This window comes from Papio anubis, chromosome X, assembly GCF_008728515.1.
Source record: "Papio anubis isolate 15944 chromosome X, Panubis1.0, whole genome shotgun sequence".
Lineage (NCBI taxonomy): Eukaryota > Metazoa > Chordata > Mammalia > Primates > Cercopithecidae > Papio > Papio anubis.
In genome coordinates, this window is record NC_044996.1 from 100,953,195 (window position 1) to 100,970,755 (window position 17,561).

At 43.9% G+C, this 17,561-nt stretch overlaps 1 protein-coding gene across 1 annotated transcript; it reads left to right on the forward strand.

Annotated features, from left to right (window-relative positions):
• The first annotated feature begins 2,529 nt into the window (after window positions 1-2,529).
• Window positions 2,530-4,104, forward strand: LOC101002939 (farnesyl pyrophosphate synthase-like). Its single transcript, XM_009197436.3, is given in 3 exon segments — window positions 2,530-2,901; window positions 2,903-3,059; window positions 3,430-4,104. Coding segments are annotated over 3 exon segments (1,062 nt in total). The 5' UTR covers window positions 2,530-2,616; the 3' UTR covers window positions 4,050-4,104.
• The last annotated feature ends 13,457 nt before the right edge of the window (window positions 4,105-17,561 follow it).

Sequence of the window (17,561 nt, forward strand, 5' to 3'; positions counted from 1 at the left end):
CACATGATGGAGAAAGGAGAGCGAATGCTGCGTTGGAGTAGGGCTCTGGCCCTGAAAGAGAGGCTACTGTGGGCGGCCCCACTTGTTCCTTGACTAACTTCCTAAGGATATGGTATTGCCTATTGCCCCCCAGGTATCACATAAAGGATCTTATTTGTTATTTTAATTTTTCATCAGTTTGTTATAATTAGACACTCTATTTCCTTGAGCTTAGTGATTACTTTAAGCAGGAAAAGCCTTCTTTGGCTTGATAAAATGGTCATCATGTTAAAACTCATTAGGGTTAGAATGGAAGAAATCTAGAGCCTTTGCTCGGTGCTTTGACTTAGCAATTCAGTTTTTGATTTTGTACACCTAGGTAAATGAAAAGCGCCTTTAATTCACTTTTGGATAATTAGCACAGAGAGAAAATGACTTTGCGTGTCACAATGTGGCATGGTTCAAACAGCAAATGAGAACAAAAGTCAACACTTCCATAGTTGTACACACTTGCAAGAAATCATTTTCATTTAATTTAAAGTGATAAATCTGGGTAATTACGTGATGATTATTCATAAAACGATTAATCAAACTCATATACATTTTGTAGCATCTCATGCATTACTGCAATTGGAGTATTTTAGGGAAATATATTGTTTGAATTTTAAAATAGCACTCCATTGTATCTCAGCAAAAGTGGAAAAATGTATCTTGGCTAGTTCTCTTTAGTCAATTATTATAATGGAAGGCATTAGATAGTATCCAAGAAAAACAATTATAAATAATATGATGTACACCTGCTTCCAATATGTGCTCCCTTATAAACATCCGATGTAATTACAGTGTAAATTGGATCTAGAATGGGCATAAAAATCCCTTTAAAAGTACAAGTTTGTCAGGAAGAGATAAAGAACAACAGAAGAATCCTTTCTCCAGTTTCTTTATTTTGTTAAATTCATACATAAGCAGCTCCTTGAGGGTGTCTCATGCTTTTACTAGCCATTATTCAGACAAATTTACTCGGACATTTTCCATCTGAGACAGTAAGGTATAAATAAAACCAAAATGAAGATGGCAAAGTTTGGAGGTGATTTAAAAAGCTGGATGTGTTCTTTTTGTTTGTTTCTGGTTTTTTTTTGTTTGTTTGTTTTCTTTTCTTTTGTTTTTTTTTTAATTGAGATGGAGTTTAGTTTCACTCTTGCCGCCCAGGCTGGAGTGCAATGGTGCCATCTTGGCTCATTGCAACCTCTGCCTCCTGGGTTCAAGCGATTCTCCTCCCTCAGCCTCCTGAGTAGCTGGCATTACAGGCACCCACCACCACGCCCGGCTAATTTTTGTATTTTTTTAGTAGAGACAGGGTTTCGCCATGTTGGCCGGGCTGGTCTTTAACTCCTAACCTCAGGTGCTGGGATTACAGGCGTGAGCCACCGCGCCCGGCCAAAGCTGAATGTGTTCTGAACAGTGGAACATGGTGCCTCAGTCTAGTATGTTTGGAGGAATCCACAGACTGGCTTTTAGACACTAAGCTTCACTATGCTAAGCTTCATTAAATGAAGTGAATTATCACGTGGACTGGGGGGCACCTTTGAAAAGAAGATTCCTTTCTCAGTAGCTTAGAAGCATTCATTTGCATCCCTTGGATTACCTATATTCTCTTTCAGCACAGCAATTTCCAGCTCACTTTAGCAAGTCATTTCATCCTTGGGTAAAAGTGGATTTCCAGATATATTGGGCACTTTTGATCCCTGTTGGTTCAGAGGCCTTCTTTGAAGATCACAGTCAGTGAAAACATTTTTCTGAGGATGACAACAATCCAGAGAATGGCAGGTAACTCTTAGAGCTGGTGTAATAAGCAGTTCATAGTCCCAGATCATTTCCAGATGGGTCGGCAGTCAAGATTAAATGAGCATTTTGAGAACTGATAAAAATGAAAAGTTAATTAATGTCATTATCTTGTCGATGAACATTTAGGTTTCTTGCAGTTTTTTGAATTACAAATAATGTTGCAATGACACTTGTATATATGTTTCCCTGAGCCTACGTATAAGATTTTCTCTAGAATATATTCCCATAAGTAGAACTGCTGGGTCAAAGGGTATATACATCTTCAGTTTTGCTAGATATTATCACGTTGCTCCCTAAGTGCCTATACAATTTAACACTTCTATCAGCAGGACGTGACGGTTTCTGTTACCCTACATCCTTGCCAAAACGTGGTATTATCTGAATTTTTAGCTTTTGTCCATCCAATGGGGGAAAATGATATTTTATTACTGTTTTAATGTGCATTTCTCTGATGAATAGTCATATTGGACATCTTTTTGTTGTTGGCTTTTCAAGCTTCCTTTTTATGAGTTACCAATTCATATTCTGCTGGCTTCTTTTCCCCCCGTTGATTTGTAGGAGCTTCTTAAAAATATTCTTTTTAAGTTTTATGTGTTGTAAATAGCATCTCCTACTCCACAGAGTTATTCTTCACTTTATTTTTTGGTGCCTTTATAGTCCAGAAGTATGTAACTTTAGTATAGTTGAATTTATTGACCTTTTCCTTTAGAGTTTGTGCCTTTTATATTTGAAGAAATCCTGACTGAGCAGGAACCCACATTCAGGAACAGAGCCCTTTACTCCTCCCTCAGCATGAATGGAGACCAGAAATCAGATGTTTATGCCCCAGGAAAGCAGGATTTCATTCAGCACTTCTCCCAGATCGTTAGGGTGCTGACTGAGGATGAGATGGGGTACTCAGAGACAGGAGATGCTATTGCCCAGCTCAAGGAGGTCCTGGAATACAATGCCATTGGAGGCAAGTATCACCAGGGTTTGACGGTGCTAGTAGCATCCCGGGAACTGGTGGAGCCGAGGAAACAGGATGCTGATAGTCTCCAGCGGGCCCTGACCATGGGCTGGTTTGTGGAACTGCTGCAAGCAAGCTTTCTTCCTGGTGGCAGATGACATCATGGATTCATCCCTCTCCCCCCAGGGACAGATTTGGTGGTATCAGAAGCCTGGCATGGGTTTGGATGCCATCAATGATGCTGTGCTTCTGGAAGCATGTATCTACCACCTGCTGAAGCTCTATTGCCCGGAGCAGCCCTATTTTTTCTTTTCTTTCTTTTTCTTTTTTCTTTTCTTTTTCTTTTTTCTTTTCTTTCTTTCTTTCTTTTTTTTTTTGAGATGGAGTTTAACTCTTGGTGCCCAGGCTGGAGTGCAGTGGCATGAACTCAGCTCACCGCAACCTCCACCTCCCAGGTTCAAGTGATACTCCTGCCTCAGCCTCCCAAATAGCTCTGATTACAGGCATGCGCCACCATGCATAGCCGATTTCGTATTTTTAGTAGAGGCAGAGTTTCTCCATGTTGGTCAAGCTGGTCTCGAACTCCCCACCTCAGATGATCCACCTGCCTCAGTTTTCCAAAGTGCTGGGATTACAGGCGTGAGCCACCGCGCCTGGCCTGGAGCAGCCCTATTACCTGGACCTAATCCAGCTCTTCCTGCAGAGTTCCTATCAGACTGATATTGGGCAGACCCTGGACCTCATCACAGCCCCTCAGGGCAATGTGGGTCTTGGCAGATTCACCGAAAAGAGGTACAAATCTATTGTCAAGTACAAGGCAGCTTTCTACTCCTACCTTCCTGTAGCTGCAGCCATGTACATTGCAGGAATTGATGGCGAGAAGAACCATGCCAATGCCAAGAAGATTCTGCTGGACATGGGAGAGTTCTTTCAGATTCAGGATGATTACCTTGACCTCTTCGGGGACCCCAGTGTGACCAGCAAAGTTGGCGCTGACATCCAGGACAACAAATGCAGCTGGCTGGTGGTTCAGCGTCTGCAACAGGCCACTCCAGAACAGTACCAGATCCTGAAGAAGAATTACGGGCAGAAGGAGGCCAAGAAGGTGGCCCAGGTGAAGGCACTATATGAGGAGCTGGATCTGCCGGCCGTGTTCTTGCAATATGAGGAAGACAGTTACAGCCACATTATGGGTCTCATTGAACAGTACGCAGCACCCCTGACCCCAGCCATCTTTCTGGGGCTGCTGCGCAAAATCTATAAGCAGAAAAAGTAACCTAGAGACTGCAAGGGCGGGGAGAGGAGGCTCTCAATAAATTATTGTGTAACCTAAAAAAAAAAAAAGAAAGAAAAGAAAAGAAATCCTTCCCTGCACCACAGTCATAAATATATTTTTCTAAATTTGGTTCAAAAATTTGTAAAAGTTTGTTTTTTATAATTGGAATTTATTTTTATTGATTGTATCAGTTCTCTATTGCTGCATAACAAATTAACACAAACTTTACAGCTTATGACAGCATACATTTTTCAGATCACTTTTCCCATAGGTCAGGAGTCTGGCACAACGACATAGCTGAGTTCTCTGTTGAGGAGCTTATAAGATTGAAATCAAGTTGTTGTCTGTCTGCATGCCCATCTGGGACTGGAAGTCCTCTTCCAAACTAACATGATTGTGGTAGGATTTGGTTCTTTTAGCTGTATCACTAAAGTCCCCGTTTCCTTGCCAGCTGTTAGCCAGAGGCTCCTCTTGGCTTCTAGAGGCCATCCACCTTTCCTTCCATGTGGCCTCCTCCATCTTCAAAGCCAGCAATGAAGAACCTGCCTTCTGTTGAATCCCTCTTATGCTTCAAATCTCTCTGTGAGTGTCTTCTCTAAGAAAAGTCCCAGCTTTCTAAAGGGCTCACCTAAGTTGGTCAAGTTGACCCAGGATAATCACCCTATCTTAAGGCCAGGTGATTTGGGATCTTAATCACATCGGCCAAACTCCTTCACAGCACCACCTAGATTAGTGTTTGACTGAATAATTGGCTGAAAATGTGTGTATTCCATGGGCCTAGAATCTTGGAAGCCATCTTAGAATTCTGCCTACCACACGGTGGAGGGTAGTGATCCATATTTTTAATGCGTGGATCATTATGTTATTTTCATTTTAGAAAATTTAAATCACATACAAAAGCAGAGACAATAGTTTCATAGTTTCATAAACTCTCATGTTCCCAGCATCCATCTTCTGTGATTCCACATGGCCAATCTATGTCCCAACTCCCTTCTCCCCACACCCTAGGTAATTTTGCAGCGGATCTAAGACATACTGGTTCATCTGTAAATGCTTTCATATGTATATTCAAAGACAGGACCTCTTTTCTTTCTACCTGGAAGTAGCCAGACTCAAGTTTAAGGGCATAGTCCTCCACTGCTAAGTCTGCCCAAGATTTCTGATACCAACTGTAAGTTGGGGTGGGGCCGGGGGGTGTCCCAAAACTAACATGGTTGTGGTAGGATTTGGTTCTTTTGGCTGTATGACTAAAGTTCCCGTTTCCTTGCCAGCTGTTAGCCAGAGGCTCCTCTTGGCTTCTCAGTTTTAATAATTTGCTAGAAAGACTCATAGAATTCATCAAAACCCAATATACTCACAGCCATGTTTATTACAGGCAAAGAATGCAAATTATAAGAGACACATGGGGAAGAATCCTTGATTGGGAGGGTTCCAAATATGAAGCTGCTGTGTCATCAGGGATGTGTTAACCTTCTGGCATAGATATTTGGCAATACATGCATGGAGTACTGCCAACCCAGGAAGCTTGCATAGGTTTTGGTGTCCAGAGTTTTTGCCAGGTTCATTATGTAGGGATGGTTGGTAGAATGATTACCCATGTGGTTGAACTCAAGCTCCAGTCACACTCTACTCCCACAGGGCAGGCTGATATCATGTGGCTCAAAGCCCCAACCTTCTAATTACGTGATTGGTCTTTCTGGTAAGGCCAGCCTCCACCCTGAGCCATCTATTAGCTTAAACTATCAGGTGGGGTCTGAGGGGTCCACCCTGCCTAACCAAGATGCTCCTAGCACTTGGGAAATTTCAAGGGTTTAGAGGTTACCTCCCAGGAACTGAGGATAAAGGCCAAATTCCTTTGTTTTTCTTCTCTCTTTATTCCTTCATTCCTTCAGAACCACAATAGCATTATCACACTTAAAAAAATTAAACAATTCAAATTTTCATTAAATATCCAATAAATGTTCTATTTTTTCCCATTGGCTCATGAATAAAACCAGTTTTTATCTTCAAATTAATATCCTAACAAGCTTCACACATTGTACTTCGCTAATATGAATCTTAAGTTTCTTTTAGTTTATAGGTTTCCTTTCTCTTTTTGTCCCCTTGCAATTTATTTGTGGAAGAAAGTGAGTCATTTGTTCTATAGAGTCTATCACATTCTGAATTTGCATAAATTACATAACTATACAATTCACCCACATACTGTTTACACTTAACATATTCGAATTAACTTAGCTAGAGCAGACAGTTCAAACACACCTTGTGGTACGGATATCATAGGCACAATTCTAGAAACCCTTGTGAAGCATTTAGCGAACAACTTGGTGACTTGGGAAGCTCTGGAATATCTGTTCTAGTCCATCTCGATCCATCCTCCAAGCTTTGCCGCGTGTTACTTTGAATTAATGTATACTCCAGTGCATGAAGGGTCCAAGGACTTCAAGGCCTATTTCTTTTTTTTTTTTTTTTTTTTTGAGACGGAGTCTCGCTCTGTCATCGGACTGGAGTACAGTGGCGCGATCTCAGCTCACTGTAACTTCCACCTCCTGGGTTCAAGCGATTCTTCTGCCTCAGCCTCTCAAGTAGCTGGGACTACAGGTACATGCCACCACACCCGGCTAATTTTTTTTGTATTTAGTAGAGACGGAGTTTCACCATATTGGCCAGGCTGGTCTCGAACTCCTGACCTTGTGATCTGCCCGCCTCGGCCTCCCAAAGTACTGGGATTACAGGCGTGAGCCACTGCGCCCGGCCATCAAGGCCTATTTCTACATGACAGACACTTCATAGAGGCCTGTTACTGCAGTGCTGCCAAGGGGATTTTTAAGAATGAAGCAAACTGGCGTGTCTGTCTGTGACTTGGAACTGCTTGTAACTTCTGCCCATAAAGAAATGAAGATTTGACCAATGAGAGCTTTGGTCAAATCTTTGGATCCACCTGTATGAACTCTGGAAAAACAAAACTGGAACTCTGGTTGGATTGGAAAGCTGGCTTTCTGGGCCCTGATGACCTTCAAGTCAGGATGTCACAGATTTACAGAATGCAACTGTAAAAAGCCCAACTAAATAAAACTGTCTCTGTCTCAGAAACAGGCATATCTTTTTAAAAAGGTCTTCGAGAAGTGTTTCAAGTGCTGAAATGGATGTGAGCTGTCTAATGCTCTTCCACCATAAAGGCATTGGAATTATGTCTTCCTATAATATGACATGCCATGAACAGTATCATTCTATCCAGTGCAGTTAATGGTAATGTTGAAAACTGAGCCCCAAATAAGTGCCTTTAAAAATCCTATTGCAATTGTCTTGCAGTTGACGAATCTATAAAAGCCCTTTCTCTAAGAGAGTTTCGTTGTCATGTTCAGAGGAGAAATTGGCCCCTCACGATAAGTATGCATTAGGTGTTCCTAATGTATTTTCAAAGAGACAAGGCTAGTTCTCTCAGTTGTGTCTTTAGTCCAGGTTTCTGTCCTGTTAAACACAGTGTGAGGATGGGACAGATGCCATGACCATTCCATGAATCCTTTTGTAACCAGAAGGAGCCCTTGGACTATGGGACTCCATGAGGTACTTTGACCAAATGCCAAGGTGGATTACAAACATAGGTTTACAAACTGATTTACCACAGTGTGGTAAAACTCAGAAACACACATCGTCCTATCCCCTGAACCTAGAACTCTGTCCATCCTGAGATCTGTCCCTCCGCCAGATGTTCAGTGATTTAGCTATGAAGCCCAAAGGAACCAAGCAAGTTCCTTTTAAAATTTAATTTAATTTTTATTTAATTCAATTAATTAATTAATTAATTTTTGAGACCGAGTCTCACTCTGTCTCCCAGGCTGGAGTGCAGTGGCATGATCTTGGCTCACTGCAACCTCTGCCTCCTGGATTCAAGCGATTCTCCTGCCTCAGCCTCCTGAGTAGCTGGGATTACAGGTGTGCACCACAACGCCCGGCCAATTTTTGTATTTTTAGTAGAGACGGGGTTTCACTATGTTGGCTAGGCTGGTCTTGAATTCCTGACCTCAGATAATCCACCCACCTTGACCTCCCAAAGTGCTGGAATTACAGGCATGAACCGTCATGCCCAACCTTTTTTTTTTTTTTTTTTTAAAGACAGCAAGTTTTCGTTCTTTCTTTTTTTCTTCTCCTTCCTTCCTTCCTTCCTTCCTTCCTTCCTTCCTTCCTTCCTCTTTCTTTCTTTCTTTCTTTCTTTCTTTCTTTCTTTTTTGAGATGGGTTCTATTTCTGTCACCCAGTCTGGAGTGCAGTGGCATGATCATGGCTCACTGCAGCCTCCCATCCCAGGCTCAAGTGATTCTCCACGTCCTGAGTGGGTAGGACCACAGGCGTGCACCACTATACCTGGCTAATTTTTGCATTTTTAGTAGAGATGGTGTTTTGCCATGTTGCCTAGGCTGGTCTCGAACTCCTGGGCTCAAACGATCTGCCCACCCCGACCTCCCAAAGCGCTGGGAATACGTGTGTGAGCCATTGCGCCCGGCCAGACAGCAAGATTTCATCATAATAGGCAAATTCTTTTTGAGAAGCATTGGGCTGCTAACCGTGGTGGGTTTCAAGGATGAGGTCAGTAACTTTGTTCCTCTTCGGCTGCCGTCCCTGAGCTCTTCATTTGAACCACCATGGTCAGTTTCTGGGAAGCAGTTGAGAGACTGTCCGGTGGAGGGAAGCTGTACCCCTGGAAGCAAGTTTCCAAGAGAAAGTGGTGCTCTGGAGGAGGAGCTGCTAGAAGAAATCCTGTGTTGGGAGCCAGCAAAGGGAAACTTGTAAGATGGCTCTGAAGAGTTTGACTGAGTGTTGTTTGGCCATATGGCTCAGGGAAGTGGAGGATGAGGCTGGGTTCTTAAAAGAGCTGCTGCTGGGGGCTGAAAATGCCTTCTGAAGAGGCTGCCCTGGAGAAATGGATATTGAGACTCAGAGGAGGAAGATTTGCGGTCTGAGAGGTTGTTGCCAAATGGAGCTGAGTGGAAAGTGGGAGTGAAGCTTTTGTGCTGTCGATACCGTTCATAAAAGACTGACTTGGGTCCAGGTTCTGGGTCCTCATTAGATGTCTGTGGCAAACTGTGGTGCTGCAGTTTAGACTGTTGCTCCTCTGGAAAGCTTTTGCCAAGGGGAGCCCTGCAGGAGAGCTCTTTGTAGCCAGGAAGAACTCCTGGGGTTTTTCTTCTCAGAGGGCTGTTCCAGTGCCACTGTCCACTCAGCCAGGAAATTGAGGGGAAGGAGTGGTTACAGAGAGCTAGAGGGTGATACCCCAAAGGAATTGGGCTTTAGAAAGTTTCATTTTTACTTTCATACATGAAAGACCTGTGACTTTTTCTTCAAGTGTCATTGAATGGCTTGGATATTTGTTTCACCCAAATCTCATGTTGAAATTTAATCCCCAATGTTGGAGGTGGGGCCGGGTGGGAGGTGTTTGGGTCATGAGGGAGTGTCCCTCATGACGCAATGTTGTCCTCACAATACGAGTTCTCATGAGATCTGGCTGTTTAAAAGTGTGTGGCACCCCACCTCCAACCCCCCTCCACCTCTGCAGGTCCTACCCTGGCCATGTGATACGCCTGCTCCCCCTTTGTCTTCTGCCATGATTGGAAGATTCTGGAGGCCTCCACAGAAGCAGATGCTGGCAGTAGGCTTCCTGTAAAAGCCTGCAGAACCAGGAACCAATGAAACTTCTTCTCTCAATGAATTACCCAGCCTCAGGTATTTATAGCAATGCGAGAATGGCCGAACACAACCATCTTAGTTCCATTTAGGCTGCTACAACAAAATCCCATAAGTTGGGTGGCTTATAAACAACAGGAATTTATTTCTCAAAGTTCTGGAGGCTGGAAGTTCAGGATCAGAGTGCTGGCATGGTCAGGTTCTGGGGAGGGTCCTCTTCAGGGTTCCAGATGGCCAACTTCTTGCTGTGTCCTCACATGAGGGAAGGGACAAGAGAGTTCTCTCTTGGCCTCCTTCCTTTCTCTTTCTTTTCCTTCCTTCCTTCCTTCCTTCCTTCCTTCCTTCCTTCCTTCCTTCTCTCTCTCTCTCTTTCTTTCTTTCTTTCTTTCTTTCCTTCATTCTTTCTTTCTTGCCTTCTTTCTTTCTTTCTTCTTTTTTCTTTTCTGTTTTTTTAAAAGGAGTTTCCCTCTGTCACCCAGGCTGGAGAGTGCAGGGCCATCATCTCGGCTCACTGCAACCTCCGCCTCCTAGGTTCAAGCAATTCTCCTGCCTCAGCCTCCTGAGTAGCTGGGAGTACAGGCATGCACTGCGATACCCAGCTAATTTTTTTTTTTTTAAGTGGAGACAGGGTTTCACCATGTTGGCCAGGCTGGTCTTGAACTCCTGACCTCAAGTGATCCACCTGCCTCGGCCTCCCAATGTGCTGGGATGACAGGCGTGAGCCACCACACCTGGCTCGCTCCTTCCTTCCTTCCATCCTTCCTCTCTCTTTCTCTCTCTCTTTCCCTCTTTCTCTCTTTCTTTCCCTTCTTTCTTTTCATTTCTTTCTTTCCTTTCTTTCTTTCAGACAGGGTCTCACTATGTCGCCCAGGGTGGTCTGAAACTTCTGGGCTCAAGCCGTCTTCCCACTTCAGCCTCCCAACTAGCTCAGACTACAAGCATACACTACCACACCCGGCTGGGCCTTATTTACAAGGGCATTAATCCCTTTTGTGAGGGCTCCACCCTCCTGACCTGATCATCTCCCAAAGGCCCCACCTCCTAATACTATCATACTGGGGATTAGGATTTCAACATATGAATTTTGGGGTGGGGACACAAACATTCAGTCCACAGCAGGTGCTTCCAAGGGTCTAGAGAAGGGGTGTCCAATCTTCTGCCTTCCCTTGGATACTTTGGAAGAAGAAAAATTGTCTTGGGCCACCCATAAAATACACTAACACTAATGATAGCTGATGAGCTAAAAAAAAAAAAAAAAAAAAAAACAAAAACAAAAAAAAACCAAAAACAAATCGCAAAAAGATCTCATCATGTTTTCAAAAAGTTTATGAATTTGTGTTGGGCTGTATTCAAAGTCATCCTGGGGTGCATGCGGCCCATGGGCTGTGGATTGGACAATCTTGGTCTAGGGGTGTGAGTACAGAGTTCCCACTTAGAGCCAGTTCCTTGGACACAGCTTTGAACAAGTAGGATTGGCAAGACTCCCGACCGAGGCCTTGCATGAGAGCATCCTGTTTGAGGCCTGATGTGTAGACCTCCCTGACCTTCTGAAGGCAAAACCATGAGACTGGCAATGTGGGCTGAAGGCATAAGGATCTTTTTAGCAGTCTCAGTCTATGATTTCTTCACCTTGACTTTAGAAGAAGTCATTACTTTCTTCTTGTTCAGTATTGATGTCAACGACTTATGCTGTGGTCTGCTCTCCTTACACAGAAACCTGGGCTGCACCCAGCTTTGAGGTCAGAGAGTTTGCATTCTGTCACCCAGGCAAGCTTTCTTGCAGTTCTCTCCACACTGCGTCTTGTTTCCTTCTAGATCGAGCCCTCCAGGTTCATCTTCACCACCAGCCAGAGCACCTCCTTGATTTCATCATTCCACTGGAATTTATTCCAGGCCCTGCTCTTCATTTCTTCTTCCTTACCAGAAAAGAAAAAAACAAAAAACAAAAAAACCTGTTCTTTCTATTCCTTGTCCTTCTCCTCTTCCAGCATCTTTGCAATCTTGCATGTGTCTATGCCTGGCATTCATCCTGCTGCGTGGCCATCTGCTCTGGCATTGCCCTGCCAGTGGCTTCTTCAAGTTCCTCTAGAGGCTCCTTCAGATGCACTCGACAGTTCACGGAGTTGAAGGTATTGAGCAAGTTTGACCAGGGTGTCCTCGCTGCAGGGCAGACATGGAGCAAGATGACTGGCCATGCACCTCACAGCAAATCTGGCTGCTCAGCTTCCATATCTGCGTCTCCATGTCCAATAGGATGCCACCTGTATCCTGGGCGAAGGACTTCCCTTTGCTGTCTCTCTCAGCAGCTCTGGCAGCCTGAACCAGCTCCTTAATGACCTTCCTCAGGGGCACTGGCAGGCCTTCCAGGAGGGAAGAGAACTCTAAATTCCTAGGCCAATCCCACCCTAAGGGAGTCTCTTTCATCCTCCATATCACAGAAGGCTCTTCCTTCTGGAGACTCACCGAGTAGCTGCTTCAAGTCCAAATCTGTCATAGAGACCATGGCAGTGGTCGCCTGAGGCAAGTTACTGTCAGAAGCAGAGTGGAAGGTTAAGAGCAAGGGGTGGGAGGTACTCCCAATTCCCACAGGCTTCTGCTCCTTGTCCCCATTTTTCCTGGGCCTATTTCTTTCTGAAATTTCTCAAAACTCTTGATTCCTTAAAGCCCCAAGAATATTCTTTCTTCTTCTCTTTACCAGCACTGAGGGCTGTAAAGTCGGCTTTGGAAAACCTGGGCTTTGTTCATTTCATCTCCTTGTTGAAAGTATCATCTTTCTTCTTTATATTCTCACCACCTTCCTTCACCTTCTACTTTTTTGGTGATTTTTTTATATTGGTGATTTTTTATATTTTTATGTTGAAGTCATCATCAGTTTCTGGTGTTTGTCATAACTGCAGGGTTCTCAACTTATTGTAACATCCTCCATACTTTTTGGTCAGAGAAGCAGGAATAAGCTTATGATATGCCTCAAGTTCAAATCAGTCAGTGAAGAAATCAGATTAATCATAGCTATCACTCATACTGATCAAGCCCTGTATTCTGTCTTGTTTTTGTTTTGTTTTTTTTGAGAAAGGGTCTCACTCTGTCACCCAGGCTAGGGTGAAGTGGTGCTGTCATAGCTCACTGCAGCCTTGAACTCCTGAACTCAAGTGATCTTCCTACCTAAGCCTCCCAACTGACAGGGACTACAGGCGCACATCACTATGCCTGGCTAATTTTTAAACTTTTACTTTTGTAGAGACGGGGTCTTCCTGTGGTGTCCAGGGTGGTCTCGAACTCCTGGGCTCAAGTGATCCTTCTGCCTTGGCTTTCCAATGTGCTGGGATTACAGGCGTGAGCCACTGTGCCTGGCCTATTTCATCTTTTCTATGATCCTTTTGACCCTGTTTCCAGGTTGAAGACTTCCCGCTTTTTCCTGTGCATTCTTCAGCAGCTCTGGGTAGAAGTATGGCAGCACTTGCCATCTGGGTCAAAGAGGGTGAGTGTAAGCTGACCCATTGCTGCAGCTGATTTAGAGTCTCGGTGGTGTTCTGCTCACCCAACCTCCTCTTCTCCAGATATATATACATAAATGTGGGATTTGAAAGGCCTGGGAGAGAGGTGAATTGTATCCTGTGGGATTTTGACATGACTAAAAACAAGCCTTGGCAGTTGCCAATGTATTGCTTCTTTGTCGCAAGTACTATTGCATTGTGGCTGCAAATGTCCCTTCATTGGCAGGATGGGCCAAGATGCAGGGGCTGTAGCTCTAGTTAGCAAGTGGGCCCTTAAGCAAGCTCATCAATGGTGGCCTGTGCAATTGCATACTCCACATCCACAGATCAAAAAGCTCCTGTGAGAGCCAAGAAAGAGAGGGAAAATCCCAACCCACGGTCTGTGAAACATTTCGGGGAGCACTGGGGTGGCTTGTAGTTAATGCCATGAAAGAACTTGGAGATCCATTTTTTTGAAAATCCGTAGTTATAAAAGAGTATTCACTTAAAACTCAACAATAAGAAAACAATCCAACTTAAAAATAGGCAAAGGACAACTCACTAAAGGAGATCTACAGATGGCAAATAAGCATTGGAAGAGATGCTCCACATCATATATTATTAAGAAATTGCAAATTAAAACAACAATGAGCTGCCACCACACACCTATTAGAATGACCCAAAATCCAAAATACTGCTAACACCAAATGCTGGTGAGGATTTGGAGCAACAGGAACTCTAATTCGTTGCTGATGATGATGTAAAATGGTACAGTCACTTTAGAAGACAGTTTGGCAGGTTTTTACAAAACTAATCCCACTCTTAATATGCGACCTAGCAATTATGTTCCTATTTACCCAAATGAATTGTATATTTACATATAACACACAGACCTGCACACAAACGTCTATAGCTGTTTGATTCATCATTGCCAAAACTTGGAAGCAACCAAGATCTCTTTCAGTGGATGCATGGATAAATAAACTGTGGCACATCCAGAGAATGGAATATTATTAGTGCTAAAATGAAATGAGCTATCAAGCCAAGAAAAAACATGGAGGAACCCTAAATGCATATTGCTAAGTGAAAGAACCCAATCTGAAAAGGCTACTTCCTGTATGATTCCAACTATATGACCTTCTGGAAAAGGCAAAACTATAGAGATAGTAAAAAGATATGTGGTTGCCAGGGGTTAGTGGGGAGAAAGGGAGGAAACAGGCAAAAAGTGCAGAGGACTTTTAGTACAGCAGAACTATTCTGTATGATTGTAATGTAGAAGTGACATACATTTGTCCAAGCCCATAGGATATACAACACAAGAGTGAACCCTGATGTACATTATGGACTTTGGGTGATGATGATGTGTTGATGGAGGTTCATCAATAGTAACACATGTACCACTCTGGTAGGGGGATGGTGGTAGTTGTGGGGAGGAGGCATTTGGGAACTTTCTATATTTTCTGATCAATGTTTTCTGTAAACCTAAAACTGCTCTATAAAAGAAAGACTATTAACTTCATTTATTTATTTATTTAGAAACAGGGCCTCACTCTGTCGCCCAGGCTGGAGTGCAGTGATGCAATCACAGCTCACTGCAGCCTTGACCTCCTGGGCTCAAGTGATCCCTCTGCTTCAGCCTCCAGATTAGCTGGGACTACAGGCCTGTGCCACCATGCCTGGCTAATTTTTAAAAACACTTTCAGTAGAGACGAGGTCTCACTATGTTGCCCATGCTGGTCTTAGACTCCTGAGCTCAAGCAACCTTCCGCCTCAGCCTCCCAAAGTGTTGTGATTACAGGCGTGAGCTACCGTGCCTGGCCGACTTCTTTTAAAAAGCTGTCAAAACAGCAGAATAGACCTTCTGCAAAATGGCATCTGGCAGACGAAAGCAGGATCTGGAGCACAGTGGAGCGTACTCACTGAGCCCAGCACCCAGAGGAGAGAAGAGGGGATCTGACCTCCTGGGGCCATGGCCAAGCAGAGTCCCCAAAGGCAAAGAAATAGCTCTGGGTTCACTGTGTGGGACTAATGGCCTTAAGGGAGAGGAGGGTGGGGTCCATGGGTGTTGGGTGGCTCAGAAGGGCTGGGGGCTATGGTTAGAAGCCTAGGGGGTGGGGAAGAAGCCCAGTGAGAGGGGAAGGAGCCCTGCCTTCTTCTTCTTTTTCTTCTTCTTCTTTTTTTATTTTTATTTTTGAGATGGAGTCTCACTCTGTCGCCCAGGCTGGAATGCAGTGGCGCGATCTCGGCTCACTGCAACCTCTGCCTCCCGGGTTCAAGCGATTCTCCTGCCTCAGCCTTCTGAGTAGCTGGGATTACAGGTACGTGCCACCACGCCCGGCTAATTTTTATTTTTTATTTTTTTGTATTTTTAGTAGAAATGGGGGTTTCACCATGTTGGTCAGGCTGGTCTCGAACTCCTGACCTCGTGATCCACCCACCTCTGCCTCCCAAAGTGCTGGGATTACAGGCATGAGCCACCTTACAGGCTTTTTTTTTTAAAAAATAATTTCAACTTTCTTTTTAGATTCAGGGGGTACAAGTACAGGTTTGTTACCTGGGTATGGTGTGTGATGCTGAGGTTTGGAGTAAAGATTCCATCACCCAGGTAAGTGAGCATAGTACCCAATAGTTAGTTTTTCAACCCTTACTCCCTGGCTCGCTCCTCACTGTAGTAGTCCCCAGTGTCTATTGGTCCCATCCTTATGTCCATGAGTACCTGATGTTTAGCTCCCAATTATAGTGAGAGCACGCAGTATTTGGTTTTCTGTTTCTGTGTTAATTTGCTTAGGTTTATGGCCTCCAGCTGCATCCATATTGCTGCAAAGGACACGATCTTGTTCTTTTTTATGGCTGCATAACATTCCATGGTATCCATGTACCACATTTTCTTTCTTTCTTTCTTTCTTTTTTTTCGAGACAGAGTGTCACTCTGTTGCCCAGGCTAGAGTGCACTGGCCCGATCTCAGCTCACTACAACCTCTGCTGCCTGGGTTCAAGTGATTCTCTTGCCTTAGTCTCCGAGTAGCTGGGATTTATAGGTGCCCACCACCACACCTGGCTAAATTTTGTATTTTTAGTAGAGATGGGGTTTTGCCATGTTGGCCAAGCTGGTCTTGAACTCCTGAACTCATGTGATCTGCCCTCCTCGGCCTCCCAAAGTGCTGGGATTACAGGCTTGAGCCACAGCGCCCAGCCCACGTTTTCTTTATCTAATCCACCAGTAATGGGCACCTAGGTTGATTCCATGTCTTTGCTATTGTGAGTAGTGCTGCAATGAATGTACAAGTGCAGGTGTCTTTTTGGTAGAACGATCTATTTTCTTTTGGATATATACCCAGTAATGGGATTGCTGGGTTGAATGGTAGTTCTAAGTTGTTAGAGAAAGCTCCAAACTGCTTTCCACAGTCCTGCCCTCCTTTTAATAGATGTGTTGTCTTCACTGATCTCCTGGAGCATCCCAAACATAATTATTTTAAAGTCTTTTTCTGTCTCATAACATTGACTTTACATGTATTGAGTTCATATCAAAATTTTAATTTTGTTGCATGCTTTTGCCTTAGCATGAGATTTCTTCATGTGTTCTAGAATTTTTGTTTGCACCTTCATTTGGAGTGTCTTTTCCTTTCTTTTTGATTTCCTTTTCATTTGTTTTATTTTCACTTACATTCTTTCTCTGTTGAGCTGTTTGGCAGTTGCCTCCACTCAGCATTCCTCTAGTAGCAGGAAATGGAATTCAAGTGGCACACGTGCCTTATATTTCCTGGGTTTGTTACTCCATGTAGATTTGAAGAACCATTGTCCATGAAAAGTGAAACTATCACTTCCACAGTGAACCCCTGGCATCTCTCGTAATGTGATTCTGCGCCAGCTCAGACTTCTCTTTTTAACCAGGGCCCCAGCCATGCCCTCTTTCCAGGCGGAGGCTCTGGCCTCTATGTGCTCGCACTACATTCACATTTTTGTGAGCTTGACCCCAGTAGAGGTTTGGTGCAGGGACATTGCCCTCATTCTATCTCTACTTGCTTCTTCTGCACAAACGAATCCAGAATCTTTATTCCATTTGGCTTGGGATTCGGAGAAAACCTTTCAGCAGTGAAAGAGAAGAACAAGGCAGAAATGCAGAGAGAAACAAAACCTAGAGATGGGGACAGAGGGATTCATGAGTTCCCCATTTTCCTCAAGCCCTGTTCTCTGCCCTTCCTGAAGTTTGATTGTCTAACACTTCCTTAGATTCCAGGAGACACCTAGGTATCCTTATAATACCTCTCCTATATATGTTTTGCTCCAAAGAATTTCTTATACTTGCAATCAAAAGAGGTATGGTGAGTCTGCGTCTCTTGGGCATCCCTTGGTACAGTGTG